Below are 18991 nucleotides of genomic sequence, written 5' to 3'. Positions count from 1 at the left end.
GTCTAAATTTTGCGGCTGTCTTCCTGGGGTCAAAATTTGGTGGCTGGAATGTGTGCTGCTCAGATTCTAAATTATAAAACCACAACCAGGGGAGGAAAACACAGACTCGATTGGCAGTTGGGTAGCTCAGAATAAAGCATTCGCTGTGTAATTTGGTGCCTTCAGGCACCCACCAGTCCCAACCCTGGTGTCCAGAGTCTGGTTGAGGGCAGAGGAAGCAACTGAAGCTCTGCTGCCACCAGGAGATCCTCAGCGGTTGGTTGCCCCCATGGTCCTCTGCTTCTACCTCCTGCACACCATGTGTGTCCTCCTCCTCGTTACACTCTTGTTCGGCTGCTTTTGTCGTCTTTTCCTGATTCTGGGCCCTGCTGGTGGCACACAGGGCTAAAGAGATTGCTCAGCCCTGGTTTAGATGAACTTGATAGAGAACCATTTGTCTAAAGGCCTGGAGGTCTCCCCTCACCCTTACCCACATGGGAAACCTAGAATCAAATAATTCTTAAACTGGAGTCTTTTTGAAGGGCTGAAAGGTACTGGTTTTTCTGGAGCATTCATAATGTAAAGAGATTTGAGCTTGATTTGTCAAATGATTAACATTTCAGTGACAGACAGATGCCACTTGGATAGGCCATTTTGGTATGTGTACTGGTGCTCCCAGCATTGGGTTTTGAAATTATGAATGGCCCACTGCCATCATGGTCCCATCATTTAATTCAACCACGACATGCCAGAAGCATTAGGCACCGTGAACCTCTCTGTACAGTCATGTAGGCTGCTCCCATGTAGTATTTCTCCAGGTAACATGGATGGAAAAACGTTCTGGTGTGAGGTTTGTTTTCCTGCCTTGATCAGCCAAATCATTCCTGCCAGTGCTCCTAGGGCACGAGTGAAGTTTCTTCTTTTTGTCTGAGGAGCGTGTCACGAGGCATCCCAGATGCAGTGTTCTTGGTTTTTGGGACTGCTGCTTCAATAAAGCTTAGAATTTCTGTACAGCACAGTTGGGTCTCATTCGAATTAGTTTTTGGAATAACCTCCAAATTTGTGTTCTCGCGATTTGGTTGAACCGCTGAATGGATACTTCCATTGATAATAAGGTATAGTAGTTCCAAGAACCAGGAATGTGGCTTTGAAAATGCAATTGTTAGAACTTTGTAAGAGATTGCAGGCCAAATTATTTTTCATTTTTAGGAGTGTGTGAACCAGTTTTGGGACATGATGGATAAAGTAGGTGACATTTTTACTGCTTTACCATTCAGTAATTCAGTTTTGGGAGCCTTAAAGCTGGTAGCAGCAGCAGCAGCAGCAGCCATGACGTTTCTGGATGTAGAAGCAGTTCACCTCAACTTCCTATTTTGCACTGTATTAAGTGTGGAGCCAGCCTGGTGATTTATTCGGATACTTCCAAACTGGTTCTCATATTCCCCTGGCATACTGCTATGAATGCCCTGGCTCAGCCCTTTCAGTGTATTTTTGGTGGTGTAATTTAGAATTACAGGTGTGCAGTAAATCAGTTATTTTTAATAAACATTAAAATGTTCTTGTTTCGCGCTCCCCTGTACAGGTTAAATTAATTACCTTTCTGTTTAATTAAGTTTTAGCAGTATTGGATTGTGGATAAAGGGATTCATATGAGAAAGGTAATCTTTTTATGGTAAATCTTATATTCAGTATGTGAAGTCAAAAGAAACTTACTGTTTATGTAAGTACAAATGTTCTTATTTTTGTTTTGAGGTTTTTAAAACTATTTTAATTCATGTCTTGGTATACCAAAAATATGTTTCAATGATTATTTGAAATCTGAAATATTTTCTTAAAATCTGTCACAATGTTTTAAGGTTTTAGAAGACTTGTGATTGCACAGGGGAGAAAAAGGTTGGGGATAGAGGCTCTTACAGTCTAAAAGTATTATTCTCAGGACAGTCTCTGAAGTGGGCAAACCACAATAGTGGGCTGTTATGATCCAACCACTCTATCAGTCTGTAGTTTAAGGTCTGTTCCTGATGAAATCAGGAAACTAGTGGGATGGCTAGAATTAGTTGTTCTCGGCTTAGAAATGTGAAAAATGCTCTGTCATTGCAGCACTACTTATAATAGCTGCATCTCAGAACTCAGGTAGTAGCTTTGAGATGGCAAGACAGGAGCTTTTTTCTAAGGATGATCACGCATCATGTACCCCTCCCTAATTCCTGCTCCTCGGACACCTGGTATATCTTCTCTGTTAGCTTTAAACAGCGCCTGTTAATAATGCATGTCTTATGTGAACAGGCCACTGGTGCCTTTTCCCCTGGATGGGATCACAAAGCTTGTTTGGTGGCAGTTTCGTGCAGTCAGCATTGCTGGTTTTAAAGAGAAGAGGTATTGAGAGCTTTGTTTTGTTCTGTGCCAGGCTGCTTCCGCTGCCCCCTCTCCCATCATATACCATTCAGGGAGGTGGATTAAACAGCCCACAGAACTGAACTCACCCTTTCTTGAGCTTCCCTGTTCCTGCTCTGCATGTCCCGAAGGCGCAGAGGTTTTTTGGTTGGCTCAAGAAGATCTACATTGTGTCTAAGGAGCAGAACTTTATGTTCAATTTAAGTAAAAGTCCCTACCCAGCCTGTTTAGCTCCTTCATGTTTTCCTTTGTCCCTGTGATCATGCTTATTTTTAATGGAGATATTATGTGGAACAGATGACTTCGTGAACACTGAAGAGTGGATTGAAACAAAAACTGAGAGCCAGTGTAAGAGGAAATTTGAATTGGAGACTGCCAGACGAGGTTTGAGAGTGACTGAACAGTCTCACAACTGCCTGGTTTTCATCACTTGACAAATGTTGGTAGACATGAACATCTCAAGAGTGTTTGACCGTAAGGTCTGGGTGAAAAATTAAGACTTCTGTGAGCAAAGGGTGATTGATTGATCTTGGGAATTGTAAGCTTGAAGAGTGTTATGCACCGTTTTAGAGAAGTCCTGTGTGCCTGAGGAAAGCTCATGGTTGAGCCTGGAGGTGGGGCGGCTGCACCCTGGCGGGACTGAGCCGGAGCGCAGTGTGAGGACGACAGAAGGCCAGCGGTGCAGCTTACTCCCAGTCAATCTCCAGGGTAGCAGCAGTCAGTTTAACTTGTGTAAGCAAGGATTTCTTAAGCACTTAATCCTTCTGTTTTTATTGAATGCGTCACTTTAAGTAAATTTCAAATTCCAGCTGACAGAAAACTTAGGCCCAGAGGGCAAGTATAGTCCAATAGTAAGTCTCTGTTGGCTCTCAGTGATAATCTACATTGTGAGTCTACAGAGCAGAACTTTATTTTCAATTTAAGTAAAAATCCCTACCAAGTCTCTCTGGCTCCTTTATGATTTCCTCTGTTGGATATTCCGCCTGCGTTTTGGAAAGGTCTGTTGCTGCTGCAGCATTCATATCTGTGGGTACTTGGATCGAACCTTAACAGTGCCGCCTGCCTGTCTTATTTGTTGGGTTTTGGTCAAGTTAGAGAGGCAGTGTTCTGCTGTGTGGAATTAGCGGCAAGAATGTGCTTAATCATTTTTTCTAACTTGTCCATGAATTGAGTATTCATTGTATCGAATAATTTTTTTTTTGCCATGATTCAAGTTAGCTGTATATCAAAGAAACACGCTTTCCAAGTTAAAATATGCATTTTTTCCATGCACCCCTCCATTAGAATTGCTCCCTGAGCATTGGCTGAGTGAATGTTTGATAACATGCTTTTGAGCTCCTCCCCCAGTCGCTTTAGGCCTTTTCACATATGAGTTCTCTTCAGTGAAGCTTTAGCCCCTGTACTTTGATACAAAGATATCTGTTGCAGGAGTGTTAGAGCAAAGTTGCTCCAAGGGACTACCTGAGTTCTTTGGGAGTTGCTCATTTTCTTATCCTCATCATGTGTTTTATTCTTGAGGTAGTATTTTTAATAATCCACCTAAATGTTGGTTAACAATGAATTCTTGGAGCATTTTAAAATAAAGGTAGGTAATAACATTTGGCATTCAATTTTTCAAAGACTTCGTTTTTTTCATTCAGAAACTTTGATGTTTAAAGCTGCAGTAGAATTTGTTTTAGCAGCCTGCTCTTGGGATTCCATGGGTTGTTCCATCCATGATCAGGAGCAAGAGGAGCAGCAGTCTTTTCTGTTAATACCTGCAGGTTCTCTGTCTACGAGACTTGAAACTGCTGGTTTGTTAACTCTGCCTCACGGCCTTAACTTCTCTGCTTGGGTGATTGGTTGTTTTACACTTCGTCTCACTGAGTGTGGCCAGACTGTGAAGAGTTGACACGTTTTGCCGGCAGAGTGTTGATAGTTGCACTGACTACTTAGCAGGCCTTTGCTTTAATCATGTCAAACTAAAGGAGAGGGGACCTTCTTTAAGGTTTTGTTACCATCTTCCTGTAGAGAAGTATGAATTGGCAACTGTTGCGGATTCTGTAACAGTAGTTTGCTTATGCCTTGGAATTGATGTGGTCTCTCAGGGTAGAGATCAGAAAATTACAATTTATGAGGAGCATGGTTGTTATTGATGATACTCGGGAACAGCACTACTCATGGTAGAACTGCAAAACTTGCCTAACCTATAGCTAAACTGAGGATGGGGAGGTCTTTTAAATATAATTTTTAATAAACAACTGTACCTTTTGGGGAAGAGAGAACCCTTTAAGCAGAGTTATTGGTAGAGAGGATTGAAGTTGGATTTGTGCTGTCTCTAGAATGTTAAGTAGACAAAGTCCTAATTTCTAAACCTGGCTTTTGGTTAAAATGGTTATGATCATGGAAAAAGGTTTGGTTTAGACTTGTTTGGTTTCTGGGTTGCAGTGACAACTTTTTGATAAATCAGTGTCTTTATAGGCACAAACTAGAAACTTCTAAAAATGCAACAGTATTTGAATTCTGACAACATGGTTACAGCTGTCAGAGTTAGATACTGTGATTTTTAAATTTATTTTTAAGGTTATTAGGTAGTAGTCTCAGCTCTAGGAGGTTAACTTGAGATTGGGGGTCTCTTCACTGTCTTGATACAACTTGGCATTTTCATCAATGTGGAGTCAAGGGCTGTTGGTCCTCAAATGGCTGCTGCTGTTGAAATAAATGGCTTTTAACATGGCCTCAAGAATGACCACAGCATTTTTGGACTTGCTTTACTTTTGTAAGGATGACAGAAAGCCAGTTTGTATGACTATTCCTTGGCTGTGATCATTTTTCAGTTGTGCATACTACAAAAGTTAAACTAGTTCCTCCTAATTTTTTCTGTAGAAATAATCCTAATTTCTTTTCTTTGCACCGATTTTCCTTCCTGTTTTGTGCAAAGTGCTGGTGTAGTCTGTAATATTTCAGGAAAGGACAAGGGAGGTGAGGCTATAGATTTAAACTTTGAATACTTGACCTTCTTCCTGTCCACTGCCATGCAAATATATTACTAATAAGTATGCTCTTCAAATTTAAAAAAAATTAATCTTACTTTGCACTTCAGTCTTTTTGTGGTATATTAATTTTAAAATCCTTATAATTTTAATATCCTTTGAATAAAGGAATAGGCTAGGCAAGACTTGGGGCCATTAAGAGGTTTATTTTTGTACTGGTAAACCAAATTGTACTGCTAAACCAAATTGAAAATTGAATGAGAGGAGGCTTTATCATTATAAAGAATAATCCTGAAAATGAAAAAAACATTTCTTAGAACAAAAACCCTTTTCTTGACTTCGGAGAGTCTGCTTAGCTGTTGTTTCCTCCAAGTTAACACTAAAATTTCTGGGCTTTTTTGGTGTGTTTGTGCCATCTTCAAGTTCAGCAGCCATTTTGGTGGTTGTCTTGGTGGGTTCTAACATCTGGTTGTGGTGGTCATGAATTGGCAATCCAAACCTGGAGGAAAATCTGTGGGTTCTTTGGAAATGTTTGTTTTTTTCCCCTTTGTGTGAAGTAGCCTCCTAAGTGAGTCTATGTAGCTCTTGAGGTACCAACTGAGCGCTAAGTTTGCATTTATCTGTATGCTGTAGTGAGAAGGTTGAGAGAGCAGTAAGAATAAAGCCTGGCTTAATTCATTGAAAAGAATCCAGATACTGCTCTGATTTTGTGATGGATAGTTATACATCCTGCTTGTGATAGTTGTGAAGCCTAGTGCTGTGTGCAGAAATCAGCCACAGAATTTGTGGGGTCCAGTGCAACATGAAAGCACCGGGCCCCTTATTTAAAAATGACTGAGCATTTCAAGATAGCAGCAGAGCGTTAACTAAGTACATGGCCCTCAGCAGAGCCCGATGCGATTGGACAGGTTGCACACCCATGTAGCCAGCCACGCCGTGTGTGCGCCTTTTGAGCATATTCATGTACACATCTTTGTAGTGAACAGTTGAGCTCAGTTCAGTGGCATTGCATTTAGTGTGCTGTTTACCTGCTTCCAGCAGTCAGTGTATGTGTAAAACTGTTCCTCCCTTCCCCCCAAAAGTGAATCTTGCAGACTTCTTTCCTGTAGATTTGGATTGCCTCTAGTCATGAACGAGCATTTCAGACAGGGAAATAGCTTGTTTGAGGTGGGAGGAAAATCAAGGACATATTGTTAACAAGTTTCACCTACTTTTACTGCACACCTGTAATGCCTAGTGTGGCGGTTTAGAGAACATGGAGTGTTTCTGGGCTTTCTTATAAGGCAGAGGCTCCATACAAGGTTGCTGATGATTGTTCTAAATTCCCATTGTTTTCTTGGCTTTTCTCCCTTGGTTTATGTGTCGTCTGGAAACTGATTTGTAGTTGGTGAGGTAACATACGTGGAGCTCTTAATGGACGCTGAAGGAAAGTCAAGGGTAAGTGTCTGAGAGAATTTCTTCTGTGGATTTACTACATGAAAAATGTAACTGTATGGTGGCGTGGAATCGAATGAAATCAGGAAGGCAGTGAGTGCTCATGTTACAGTAGCTATGTTTGGTTTGCCAAACATCCGAGTGGGGTGGGAGGGGGTTTGCCAACTGGAGTCCCGCTTTTCCAAATGGCTGGCCAACGAGCTTCTTGGTATTCTGTTTGGATGCCCAATTTGGATAACTGGGGACCAAGAGCAGCATTGTCTCTTTGTTAACAGAGGAATTGGCTGTGTGTGAATTATGCATGGAATTTTAGCGGTGGTATATTAATGTAAAACGTGTGTTCTTGTCTAGAAAATGTTACTTTTGGTTGTTTGCTGAATTTGAAAGTTGTGTGAACCAAAGATTCTGAAAAGTTGCCTTTGTGCCAGTAAATTGTAAAACAAATACTAAAACGTGAACGTTTAAAATTGGCCTTGTTTAAAGAGAAAATTAACTATTTTCTGTCGTGCAATAGAATGGCTTAGAATAATCAAAAGGATGAGCTTAATTTATGGAAGGGATGGATTTAAGGAGGAGTATGACAAGGAATTGATTGAGTACCGAGGGAAGCAGATCTAAAGTTTGTGTGATTTCTTGGAGAACCTGAATTTAGGTCTGCTCATTATAACTTCAGCAGCACTAGTGCAAAAGCTGGTAATGTGAAGAGGAGACGCTAGGAGTGGAGCTCTTAATAAGGAAGGCCAGGCAAGACACTCTGTCAGCTTCCCCTTAGAAGGGTTAATTTAAAAACTGTTACAGAAATCATATTTTTAATTTATAACTGTCACTGAAATTTACTTTTTTTTTTTCTTTTTTCCCCCCTTGCTCTTCTGACTGGTCTGTGGCTTCTTCCAAAGGGATGTGCGTAAGTATTGTCTCATTACTTATTGGCAATTGAACCTTCTCAGTTGTAGGACTGGTTTCACTCATTTCCTTTTGACTCTTCATAGTGTTGTTGAATTCAAGATGGAAGAGAGCATGAAAAAAGCTGCTGAAGTTCTAAACAAGCATAGTCTGAGTGGAAGACCACTGAAAGTCAAAGAAGTAAGCTCATGAAACACTGGATACCGTCTGTAGTTGTCGAGTTGTCCCTGTTTGGAGATAGGAAAAGACAAACATAGTCCTTGGTGACATTTTACGGAGCAGACGTCCTGTTGTTGTTAAAGAGGAGGGTCGGTTGCAGGCTTCAGCAGTCTTTCACATAAGAACTTTGGGATAGTGGCTGAACACATCTTGAGCCCCACTGCCTGCTGCCTTCCTGACACCTGTGGTTTTTCTTAGGCCAGACTGCCTTGGTTTGGCCACTCAGACTGAGCCCATGGTTTTCTACTGTGTGTGTGTTTGTTTTTAGGGTATTCTACATGTACAGTTTTACTCAGTCTGAATCCTCATCTTTTTTTTGTTAAATGAGTTTGAGTCCTTTTTCGTAGCTAATCCAAATCAGGCGTCTTCTGTCCCTGAACGGAAGTGGGAGGTTTTCTGTTAGTTCAATCCTTCCTTGACTTACTTTTACCTCCTACTCTTGAAGGAAGGTCAGTAAGTGCACAGAGCCCAGAGAGGAAGCGTGGTAGGACTTAAGTGCTCTCTCAGTGAAGGTGGCACACAAAGGGGCAGAATTCAAGGATAAACACCAGAAAGTCGTGAACCTTTCCACACATGACACCTGAGTCAAATGCCTGAACTCTTGAAGGATGAAGTAACCTTGGTGATTCAGAGCTGTGTTTTCAAACTTTTGGGAAATCACCGATGGGGTTTGCACAAATTATGAAACCCCATTGGATTAGTGAGAATTCAACTATACCAAGCCCATGAAGATCTTATTTCAGCCTGGAAGTTCTAACTAATCATTTCATCCAGTACTTTACCTTTTGTTTTTTTCTTAGTTCAAATTGAGAGCTAAATTTTATACCCTTCCTTTCTTCCTCATTCTTTTGGCTGGAATTGTTCCTGGCCTGGCAGTTTGATTTTAGTTCATTTGAATTTCTTGTTACAGATTTTGAGAAATGGTTTCTAAACAGCCTCTCAATCTCTGAAATTTTAGGAACATCACTTAACTGTGGGAGCATGGTTTTCATTGTCACTGGGTCAGTTAAATGTAACCCTTTTGTACTTGTTTTAGGATCCTGATGGTGAACATGCCAGGAGAGCAATGCAAAAGGTGATGGCTACGACTGGTGGGATGGGTATGGGACCAGGTGGCCCAGGAATGATTAATATCCCACCCAGTATCCTAAATAATCCTAACATCCCAAATGAGATTATCCATGCATTACAGGCTGGAAGACTTGGAAGCACAGTATTTGTAGCAAATGTAAGTAAATGGACGCATTATTTCAAAAAGTTTTACACTGCCTTAGATGGTCTTGTCAATGAGTTAAAATGGTAGCTCTGACATTTGAGGGGGGAGAAAAAGCTAAAGGAGGGTTATGGGCTTTGTCCCCTAATGACCACAGTAGTCGCAAAGTCACACAGGCTTGACCCATGGTCCTGTTGGGTCATGTTTACTGAGTTTTGCTCTTATTTGTAAGAGTATGTGTGGGGTGAAGTATATGAACAGAGGTTGTATATTGATGTTCCTTTCTTGTTATGTCTGGGTGTATGGTAATAAACCTTTGTCATTTGCAAAGGGAATTTTTTTTTTTTTTAAGAATAAAAGTGAATTGGGGAGGATGATGGTAACCTTAAATGGGGAGCAAAAGTTTTTTAGTAGTCACAAAATAAGCATTAAATTTGAAAGGAATGAGGTGACTTAAATTGTTACTTCAGAGAAAAGAGACAGTAAATAGTAGTTAAGGCTTATGGCATTATTTTTGTAACATTTTCTAATGCTTGTTTTCTACCCAAAGCATGTCACATTCATGTAGTAAAAATGTTTACAGTGAGATTTTCCTCTCTCTTCTCTTGATTAGCTGGATTATAAAGTTGGCTGGAAGAAACTGAAGGAAGTTTTTAGTATGGCTGGTGTGGTGGTCCGAGCAGACATTCTTGAGGATAAAGACGGAAAAAGTCGTGGAATAGGCACTGTTACTTTTGAACAGTCCATTGAAGCCGTGCAAGCTATATGTATCCTTTTTTTTGGAATTCAACTTAGTGAATTTAGTTTGGCTTAAATGTTGTATTAGTAATGCAGGTTTGTGTGGAGAAGTGGTAATTTTGTGTATTAGCATTTTCTATGTTACTGGAGTATCCTCAGGTGGCGCTAGGGGTAAAGAATCACCTGCCAATGCAGGAGATGCAAGAGATATGGGTATGATTCTTGGGTCAGGAAGACCCCCTGGAGGAGGCAATAGCAAGCCACTCCAGTATTCTTGCCTGGAAAATCCCATGGACAGGGGAGCCTAAAGGGCTACAGTCCTTGGTGTCGCAAAGAGTCAGACATAAGTGAACGTGTATGCACACGTGACTAGAGAGAATACATTACTGTGGACATTACTACGGGAGTCCAATACTGTGTAGAGAGAAGAGATGGTTCGAAAATGGGCACATGTCAATGGGTGGTCTCCAGGGTTTATTTTTTTTAGAGGGTCTAATTTGAAGGGAGAGGTAAATCCTTACAGGGCCTGTCTTCTCCAGTGGATTGACATTCTGGAAGAAGCATCTCTCTGACCCTAGGCCGCTCACTCTAGAGTGACCTCAGAGAGAATACCACACATGAACACTGATCTTAAACTCCGGTAAGATTGTCACTGAGTATATTACCCAGAAAACACGGTACTTCAAAACATGCTAGAACACCAGGCCTGTTGGACACACTGGGAAAACTGATGTCAGTGCTTTTCTCCTTTTTTTTTTGCGGGGCGGCAGTGGTGGAAGGGGGAGTTCATGTAGCACATGGAATCTTAGTTTGCTAAGCAGGGATCGAATCTGCTTCCTTTGCATTGGAAGCATGAAGTTGAACCGTTGGACGGTGAAGGGAGTCCCTGATGTGAGTGCTTTTTAAGAGGAGGATGGTTTAGTGAGAAGTGTAAGGCTTTATGAATGAAGATCACACACCTAAGGAGTAAGCAGAGGTTTCCTTTTATCCCCCTTGAGCCTTGTTTATTGCTGCTTTTATGCTTACTGTAGGAACAAATACTCAAAAGTATAAGCAGGAATCAAAATTACTCATAAATTTACTACCTAGAGGGACTGGTGGCAGCAGTTGGAGTGTTTTTCTCTTGGGTGTTTCTCTCTTGCTATGCATGTTTTTAGAATTGCAAGAAATAGCCTTAATTGTAATATCAGCTATGTTTAATGGCCAGCTGCTGTTTGACAGACCAATGCACGTGAAAATGGTAAGTTAATAGGATCTTTTATTTATTTATTGGTTGTGCTGGATCTTTGTTGCTGCACTCTGACTTTCTCTAGTTGCTGGGAGTGAGGGCTACGCTCTAGTTGTGGTGCACAGGCCTTCTCATTGCAGTGGCTTCTCTTACTGTGTAGCACAGGCTCTAGGGCACATGGACTTCACTAGTTGTGGTTCATGGGCTGAGTTGCTCTGTGGCATGTGGAATCTTCCTGGATGAGGGATTGAATCCGTGTTCCCTGTGTTGGCAGGTGGATTCTTAACTACTGGACCACCAGGGAATTCCGAGGATCTTTTTCTCTTTAGTATACTCAAATAAGGTTAGCAGAAACATGGGATTGTTGAGTGTACATGCACATAGCCATTGTGCTCTATTTATGGATCAGTCTGAGTCAAAGTGTGCAGTATGTTGAGCAAATTTATGACAGAAATAACAACTTTTTGCTCATGCAGTTCTTCAGATATTTTTTCCTTTGCATGATCAGGAGTCGCTGGAGTATCCTGCTTGAGCAAGTAGTTGTTGGTTTCAGAGAATGGTTATATACATAGATTTCCAATTTTCAGAGTATTGAAGTATATTTGGTTAGCATCCTATCTGTTGTAAACATAATGAAGTCTGATTCAGAAGGCCTTTAAAGTTCTTTTGGAGCATTTTAGTATAAACATTAGCCCAGCTGTGGCTGTGCCAAAGATGCCAAAGATAACAGTATTAATGATTAACGCAGGCATGACTGGAGCGTGCTGAGGGTCATCTAGTTAGGACTGAAGATCAGGAAGAAAATAGAAGAACCTACTAAGGATTTATTTCGTTCCTTTAAGCGTTCACTTTAGCTTTTTGAATAGATAATTGCTTCACGTGATCTGCCTGATAGCTCAGTTGGTAAAGAATCCACCTGCAATGCAGGAGACCCTGGTTCGATTCCTGGGTTGGGAAGATCTGCTGGAGAGGGGATAGGCTACCCGCTCCAGTATTCTTAGGCTTCCCTTGTGGCTCAGTTGGTAAAGAATCTGCCTGCAATGCGGGAGACCTCGGTTTGATCCCTGGCTTGGGAAGATCCCCTGGAGAAGGGAAAGGCTACCCACTCCAGTGTTCTGGCCTAGAGAATTCCATGGACAGTTCATGGGGTCACCAAGAGTCAAACATGACTGAGCGACTTTCATATGATTCAAAAGTCAGAACACATGAAAAGTTGAGCATGAGAGTCTTTCTCTTACTTTGTGTCCAGGTCCCATTCTTCCCCCATAGTGATGTGAACGTTTATTTTTTATCTTTCCCCCTTTACACGAAGGTCGCAACTCTCCCATATTCTTTTTTTTTTCCCCCGTATTTTTTTATTTAAACTTGACATGTTCTTCCATGGCATGGGTGTATCTTCATGTCTCTGATCCGTCCTTTGTTGATAGGAATTGTTTTCAGCTTTTGCTGTTGCTGGCAGTGCTGCAGGGAATACTGAGATTTATTCACTCTCTCTTTCAGGATGAGAGGGCCTTACCAAAGGGAGATTTTTTCCCTCCTGAGCGTCCACAACAACTTCCCCGTAAGTGTCTCAATTATTATGGCTACGATTTTGAATTTGATATATTCTAACCAGAAAATTACAATTACCTTTGAACTTGGGCTGTCAGTCTGCAGTTATCTAGACTGTTCTTGAGCAAAACATTCAAAAAGATTGTTTTCCTTATAAATTTTTTCGGGGTGAAAAAATGAGCAGAGAGACAATGTAGAAAGGGTTGTTAGGATTACATTGCGGTGAGGCAGGCTGCCCAGGACACAGACGGTGTAGCTGGGAAGAAACAAACTGCAAAAAAAAAATGAAAGCCAGCTTGCGCTTGGGTTCAGAAGAGATTGGTTATTACCATATGGCCCAGCAGTCCCACTCTTAGGTGTTCACTACAAGAGAGCTGAAACCTTATACCTAACACAGAAACCTGTACACAGATGTTCATGACTGCATGGTTTCAGCTGATGAATGGGTAAATAAAACATGGTAAATCTATACAGTGGACTATTAGTCAGCCATAAAAAAAGAAATGAAGTACTGGTAATGTGCTACAGTATGGATGAACTTTGATTCTGTCTATTGGAAATGTCTCAAATAGGCGAGTTCATAGGTGGATTGTGATTGCCAGGTCCTGGAGAAAGGGTGAAGATTATGGTGTGTGAAGTATAACAGTCAGAATTTTTATATAGGGTTATTTGTGACATCCAGGTGAAAGTCCATCCTGGAGCAGGGAAGGCATAGGTGGGAAGAGCGGGTAATGGTGAAGTCGTCCCGGGCAGGCCCACAGAAGGGCAGGGAGCCTGAGCATAGCCGGCAGTGGAGGGGAGGGGCTGTGGTAGCATGGGGGGCTGTGTATCAGCAGTACAGGCAGGACGACCTGTGGGAGGCACACTGGGGGTTGGGAGAGGGCAAGACCAGCAGGTGTCTGTGAGAGAGGACTTTTCCTCACGTGAGGCTGTGGGGTGGAGGTGTTCGGAGGGCCAGCCAGGGCCGCTTCCTGTCTGGAGCAGTGGCTCATGCCTAATGCTTAGCCTTCAGAGGTTGAATTGAATGGGAGCCTAGACTAGCATACTAATTCTTGTTTGCAATTTAGGATTATAGAAGCATAGTAGAGACAGATTTTTGAGGGGAAGTCCATGGTTCCACGAATATAAGATGGGTTATCTGTTGAAAGTTAGCATTATTTCGAGATGGACCCGTGTCCTTGTCATCATCTGTGGTCTCCTGCGGTGATTACCAGGAACAGGGTGCTGGCTCTTGTTGACTTTGTGCCTGGAGGAGGGGGTAAGGGCTGCTTGGCAGCCAGACTGGCACCCTGGGCTCCAGGGAGCCCATTATCTGTGGCTTTTGGTTTCCCCAGAAAATCTTTGGGTTGACTTCAGTGCTTTGGGGAGTAAGTAACCTTGGTGAGCTGTTGCTGCTGTTTATGTGCAGTTTCAGAACAGGGATGTTAATCAGATTAAAATTGGAGAACTGGTGTCAGGTGTGTTTTTTTTTTAAGTGAACTTTGTTCCCATTAAAAAAAATCTCACCTGGTCTTAGCCTCCAAGCCATGATCACCCAGAGCATTGCAAGTATCTTACACTCTCAGGCCTTGTTGGCTGCTTTGAGGTCAGCCTGTATTCTGTGGGTAGGGTACGATCCTTGGCTTAGGAAGCTTTCTGGGTAGTAGATGGGTTCCTTGGATACACTAGCTTCATTACTCAAACCACCTGCAGCAGAGTCAGAGAATAGCCTAAGGTCAGTGTGTTAATTGGCTGGTTTTAACATTGTTTTTCCGGAGAAAAGTCCTTTGGGTCACCAGGTTGAGAGATGAGGGTTGGGCATATTTGTGCTGTTTGCTGTCTGAGATCTCCAGTTGCCTTTTCTGATTAAACATTTCTCATCTCACTATTCAGGGAAACAAGTAGGTGCTCACAGCTTGTCACTGTGTGGGTTGTTCACAGTTCTTCGATGTAGTTTTCTCATGAACTGATTTTTAGTTGTGCTCATTTTATATAGATCACACCTTCTAGTCCCTGATGTTTTATGAGAGCTTATGCCTTTAAAGGGAGAGCTCCCAAATACGCCAATGTTGCATCATGGATTAGGCTCTGGATTTGGTGGTACAGGTGGGTGGTGGGGCGAGTGTGACAGCTACTACGCAGTAAACAAAGGCTCTTTTTAACTTTGAGGGTCAGGGCTTCCTAAGGAAGTAGAATCAATACTCTGACTTTCTCATTTCCTTTCAGATGGACTTGGTGGTATTGGCATGGGGTTAGGACCAGGAGGGCAGCCTATTGATGCCAACCATTTGAATAAAGGCATTGGAATGGGCAACCTGGGACCTGCAGGTAAGAAGTACAGTGTGCCTCTTGACTGGGGATTTCTGGGAAAGTTAAAGTTATTAAGTTAATTTTTGGGATAATTGGACATTGATTAAATAGTTCAAGTGGAATGAGGCTCATATTGGGATAAAATTAATTCCTTCCTTATTTGATTCATTTTAACTGGGCTTCCCTGGTGACTCAGACAGTAAAGAATCCACCTGCAATGCAGGAGACATGGATTCAATCCCTGGGTCGGGAAGGTCCCTGGAGAAGGAAATGGCAACCCACTCCAGTATTCTTGCCTAAAGAATTCCATGGACAGAGGAGCCTGGAGGGTCACAAGGAGTCAGACATGACTGAGCGACTAGCATTTTGATTAAGGCAGTATTTTGGATTTTTACCAAGTGAATACTTCTTTCTAAAGCTATTGTGCTTTGCATTTTATCCTCACAAGTCCTTCTGAGCTGAGATATTCAGTTGAGCCTTTAGAAAAGAGGAGGCAAGCCAGAGAGATGGTCTTGCTCAAGGTCACACTATCAGTTAGTGACAGAAATTCCTGATCTTGGGACCACCTCATTGCCACCGTCTATCTCCCAGACGCCTGTGGGCTGTCACCTGGTGTTTACAGGGCTTCTCGAGGCAGGGCCATTGGCAGATGCAGAAAGACATGGAGGGCCTCGTCGCATGATTACATAGCTCTCCTAGGCCTGTCTAAGAAGAAAAGCAGTAGCTAACGAATAAAAGCTTTGACATGTAGAATGAACTTTGAACTTCACTTTTCGGTGTTTTCGTGCAATGAGGCATTCATATATCATTTAAATATACTGCATTTTTATGACCTCAGACTTATGTCTTGCTTGCAGTTGTTTGAATTGCAAGATGGATGCCCTCAACCCTACTACTGTCAGTTCTGCTTTTCCTTTGTCTCCCTCCCAGATTAAGCTCTGGGGCGGACGAAAGTGTTTCAGGTGGCTCTACCGATCTGAACACCACCACATCCCCTGACCTGACACCTCAGAGGAAAGTCTGGGGTTGAGGAGAGGGAAGCCTCAGTGTTTTTAGGAACTGCTCTTTATTTAGAGAATTTTACCTTTAAAGGAGATTTTTAAATCTACTTCTCTTCCCTGAAGTAAGCTTCTAAAAAGTGCCTTAGTCTCTTCCTAATACTTAACATTTCATGTCTAATTTGGTCATTTAATGAAACTGTGTGAACATTATCAAATTTTGAGTCACATGATGATTATTTAGTTAAAGGCATAAGTCGCTTTTTTGGAATGTACTAGTTATAATTAGTTGAAATGGAAGAGCCCCCACCCCATTTTTTTTTCCCCCTTGACAATTAAAATATATTTGGAGTCAGGGATATTTTTTGCTGTTTGGAATTTCTTGTGCTTTTTTAAGTTCAAACATTACGGCTTTGACATAATTTTAGTTTGCATTGACTTTTTCTTTTTAAGGAATGGGAATGGAAGGCATAGGATTTGGAATAAATAAAATGGGAGGTAAGACAACTCAAATGAAGTATGAATGTAACTACTTTTAGGTATGGTTCCCCCTCTTTTCTTCCCTTTTCCTTTTCTCTTAAGCCCTGCATGAAATTTTCACTTCAGTTTCCAAACAGTTTAAGTCTAGAGATTACTTTTACCCATTGATCCTTCTATTGGACGACTTGGCTTTTGGTTCTGGCTTTCTCACTAACTAGCTCTGTGACCTTGGGCAAGTCACTCCATCTCTCTGGGTCTCTCTTTGCTTGTCTGTTCATTGACTGGATTGGATCAGATCAGCCTTTTGAAGATAGTGATTTTTAAGTAAGGGCTCTAGCCTTTTTTCTCCAAAAGCCCTTAGGACTTGGTAAGTTTCTGGCAGCACATGCCCTGGGTGAAATTTGTGAAAACATTTTCGTTTCCTGTTCACTTTGAGCCTTGTTGGGCTGCTGCTAAAATGCAAATATGTCTCTTTCAGGCATGGAAGGACCCTTTGGTGGTGGTATGGAAAACATGGGTCGATTTGGATCTGGGATGAACATGGGCAGAATAAACGGTAAGAGCTGTGTACCTACCTACCCTTTGCTGGCTGTTGGTTCTAGGTGACCTTTAGGCAGCAGACCGATTTTTAATAAGTGATTTCACCCTCCCACTTTTGTACTGAATCTGATAACTTTGAATTGTCTTAAATAGTTTGTTTTCCAGAAGCTAGATTTAATGGTAGGCAAGTGTTCATTCTCTTAGTTACTAAACTCTTGAGGTCTTCTGTTTCAGATCTTCCCAGTAATTGTCCAATAAAACTTTAAAAACTTTAAAGCATTCCTGTGGCCTCCAGCACTTGTCTCCCCTGGAGTGCTGCACTGGGTGAGGCGTGATCATCTGCTCTGATGTCTGCAAATTGGGAGTGGATGCAGCATTTGTTTAAATCATGTGAAATTTGGTGTACTACTGTTTAAATCATATAGGCCTCCCATCTTAATAACTGAGACATAGTTATGTCAAGTATATTGAAAACACTGTTATTTCATTTAGTCCTTGCAAGAACCATATGATGTGTAGGTACTATTATCCCCATTTCATTGGAAATTGAGGCCCAGAGTGACTTGCCTAAGGTCACATGGCTAGTAATGATGGAATGTGGACCCAGGCTGTCTGACTCCAGAGCTTGGCTCTTAATCTGAGATCCTGCCTTTTAGAATTGTCTCCAACATAGACACCACTCCCTCCCACCCTCCCCCTCCCCCAAATAGGGCTAATAGAGGGCCATGAAGATCTTGCTGCTTTTGAGAGTCTGTCTTTCTGAACTCCTCTGTGATCCACACCTGTGGGAATGCTGCTCTTTTACAAACTTTTGTGGAATGAGAAGTTATTAAGAATTCGGGGCTGGAGGTTTTTTTGTTGGTGGGGTTTTTTTTTTTTTTTTAAACTTTTAAAGCTGAACTATAGTTGATTTACAATGTTTTGTTAACTTCTGCTATACAGCAAATTAACTCAGTTAGTATACATGTAAGGATTTGGGTTTAAATGTTTCTTTGCTGGTCTGTGTAACATACCATGTGAAGACTATATAGAGGAAGAGAGAACCTCACTAGGATAGATAGTAACTATCAAACTGGAAAGACAGATTCCTGTTGAATAAGCTGCCCTTCTTCTTCATGGAGTACCTTGTTTTAGATGAAAAGATTTAGGAAGAATAATAAGAAATGAAGGAACAGAGGTTTGTGTTTCCAGTGTACTTTTAGGTTGTCTTTAGCTCATGTGTGCATGGGATTTTTAATAAAAAGTAAGACTTGGAGAAGTCTGGCTTGATAAGTATTTGCTCAGAGTAGATGAACCATTAAAAAGGAGATTTGGGTTGTTGCTCTGAGGAGTGAAGTGATACGATTTAGAAGTTGATGGAAACAAGGGTCGGCCTATGCTGAGCCATGGGGACAAAGTCTTGGGTAACCTGGCCGATGGAATTCAGCAGTTACGCTTGTGAGCCTGGTGATTCAAGGTTCCAAGTGCTGAGTGTCTTGAAGAGCCATAGTGGAGGATGTGTTGTTGCTTTTATGTTCTTGGATGTTCCCAGATCCAGATACTCAGAGTCCTCCTCCTCCATCCTCTGCAGCAGGGAGTTGGAGGCTTTGTGCATTGGAGCTGTTTTGAGATTCAGGTTGAATTGGCTTCAGAGTCCTTGGGCACTGGGTCCAAGGAAGGTTTCAGTCACTGGAGAAGTTGATAAAGATGTGTCAGATTTAATTTAATGTTTAGTTGATGATCATGATGCCGTCCCATTATAGTCATGGGTGCTGACAACATTATACTGTTAGAGATCAGATTTTCAGGGCCAGTCAACAAACCAGTGAAGGTCAAATCTTAGGATACATACAGAAATTTTTAAATGGGAAGGTCATCACACACCAAGCAATGCTTGGTTTGATGCAGTGTTTGACAGTGAAAGTTCTTGCTCTGGCTCTTGCCCCCCTTTCTGTGTTGGGGGGCGTACATGGGAGTGTGTAGTGCTCCCTGTGCTCTGCAGTCTGCTGGCGGTCGGGAGGATAAGTTCTGAGGCCTTTGCCAACACGTTAATGCCTGCATATGACTTCTTTGT

General features: G+C 41.8%; 1 protein-coding gene across 13 annotated transcripts in view; it reads left to right on the top strand.

Annotated features, from left to right (window-relative positions):
- Window positions 1-18991, top strand: part of HNRNPM (heterogeneous nuclear ribonucleoprotein M) — a 45476-nt gene that overhangs the window by 9524 nt on the left and 16961 nt on the right. For 6 of the 13 annotated variants that reach the window (XM_043466409.1, XM_043466408.1, XM_043466419.1 and 3 more), the window contains exons 3-12: window positions 6730-6782; window positions 7676-7683; window positions 7769-7862; window positions 8938-9129; window positions 9728-9881; window positions 11043-11092; window positions 12581-12641; window positions 14837-14938; window positions 16372-16416; window positions 16877-16954. In XM_043466409.1, the coding sequence (XP_043322344.1) occupies window positions 6730-6782; window positions 7676-7683; window positions 7769-7862; window positions 8938-9129; window positions 9728-9881; window positions 11043-11092; window positions 12581-12641; window positions 14837-14938; window positions 16372-16416; window positions 16877-16954 (837 nt within the window). The remainder of the gene's footprint in view (window positions 1-6729; window positions 6783-7675; window positions 7684-7768; window positions 7863-8937; window positions 9130-9727; window positions 9882-11042; window positions 11093-12580; window positions 12642-14836; window positions 14939-16371; window positions 16417-16876; window positions 16955-18991) is intronic. The other 7 variants (XM_043466417.1, XM_043466416.1, XM_043466410.1 and 4 more) reach the window with 3 other exon arrangements.

Source organism: Cervus canadensis, chromosome 4, assembly GCF_019320065.1.
Source record: "Cervus canadensis isolate Bull #8, Minnesota chromosome 4, ASM1932006v1, whole genome shotgun sequence".
NCBI classification, from domain to species: Eukaryota; Metazoa; Chordata; class Mammalia; order Artiodactyla; family Cervidae; genus Cervus; species Cervus canadensis.
The sequence above is the reverse complement of the archived record's forward strand: the minus strand, read 5'-3'. Positions and strand labels throughout refer to the sequence as shown.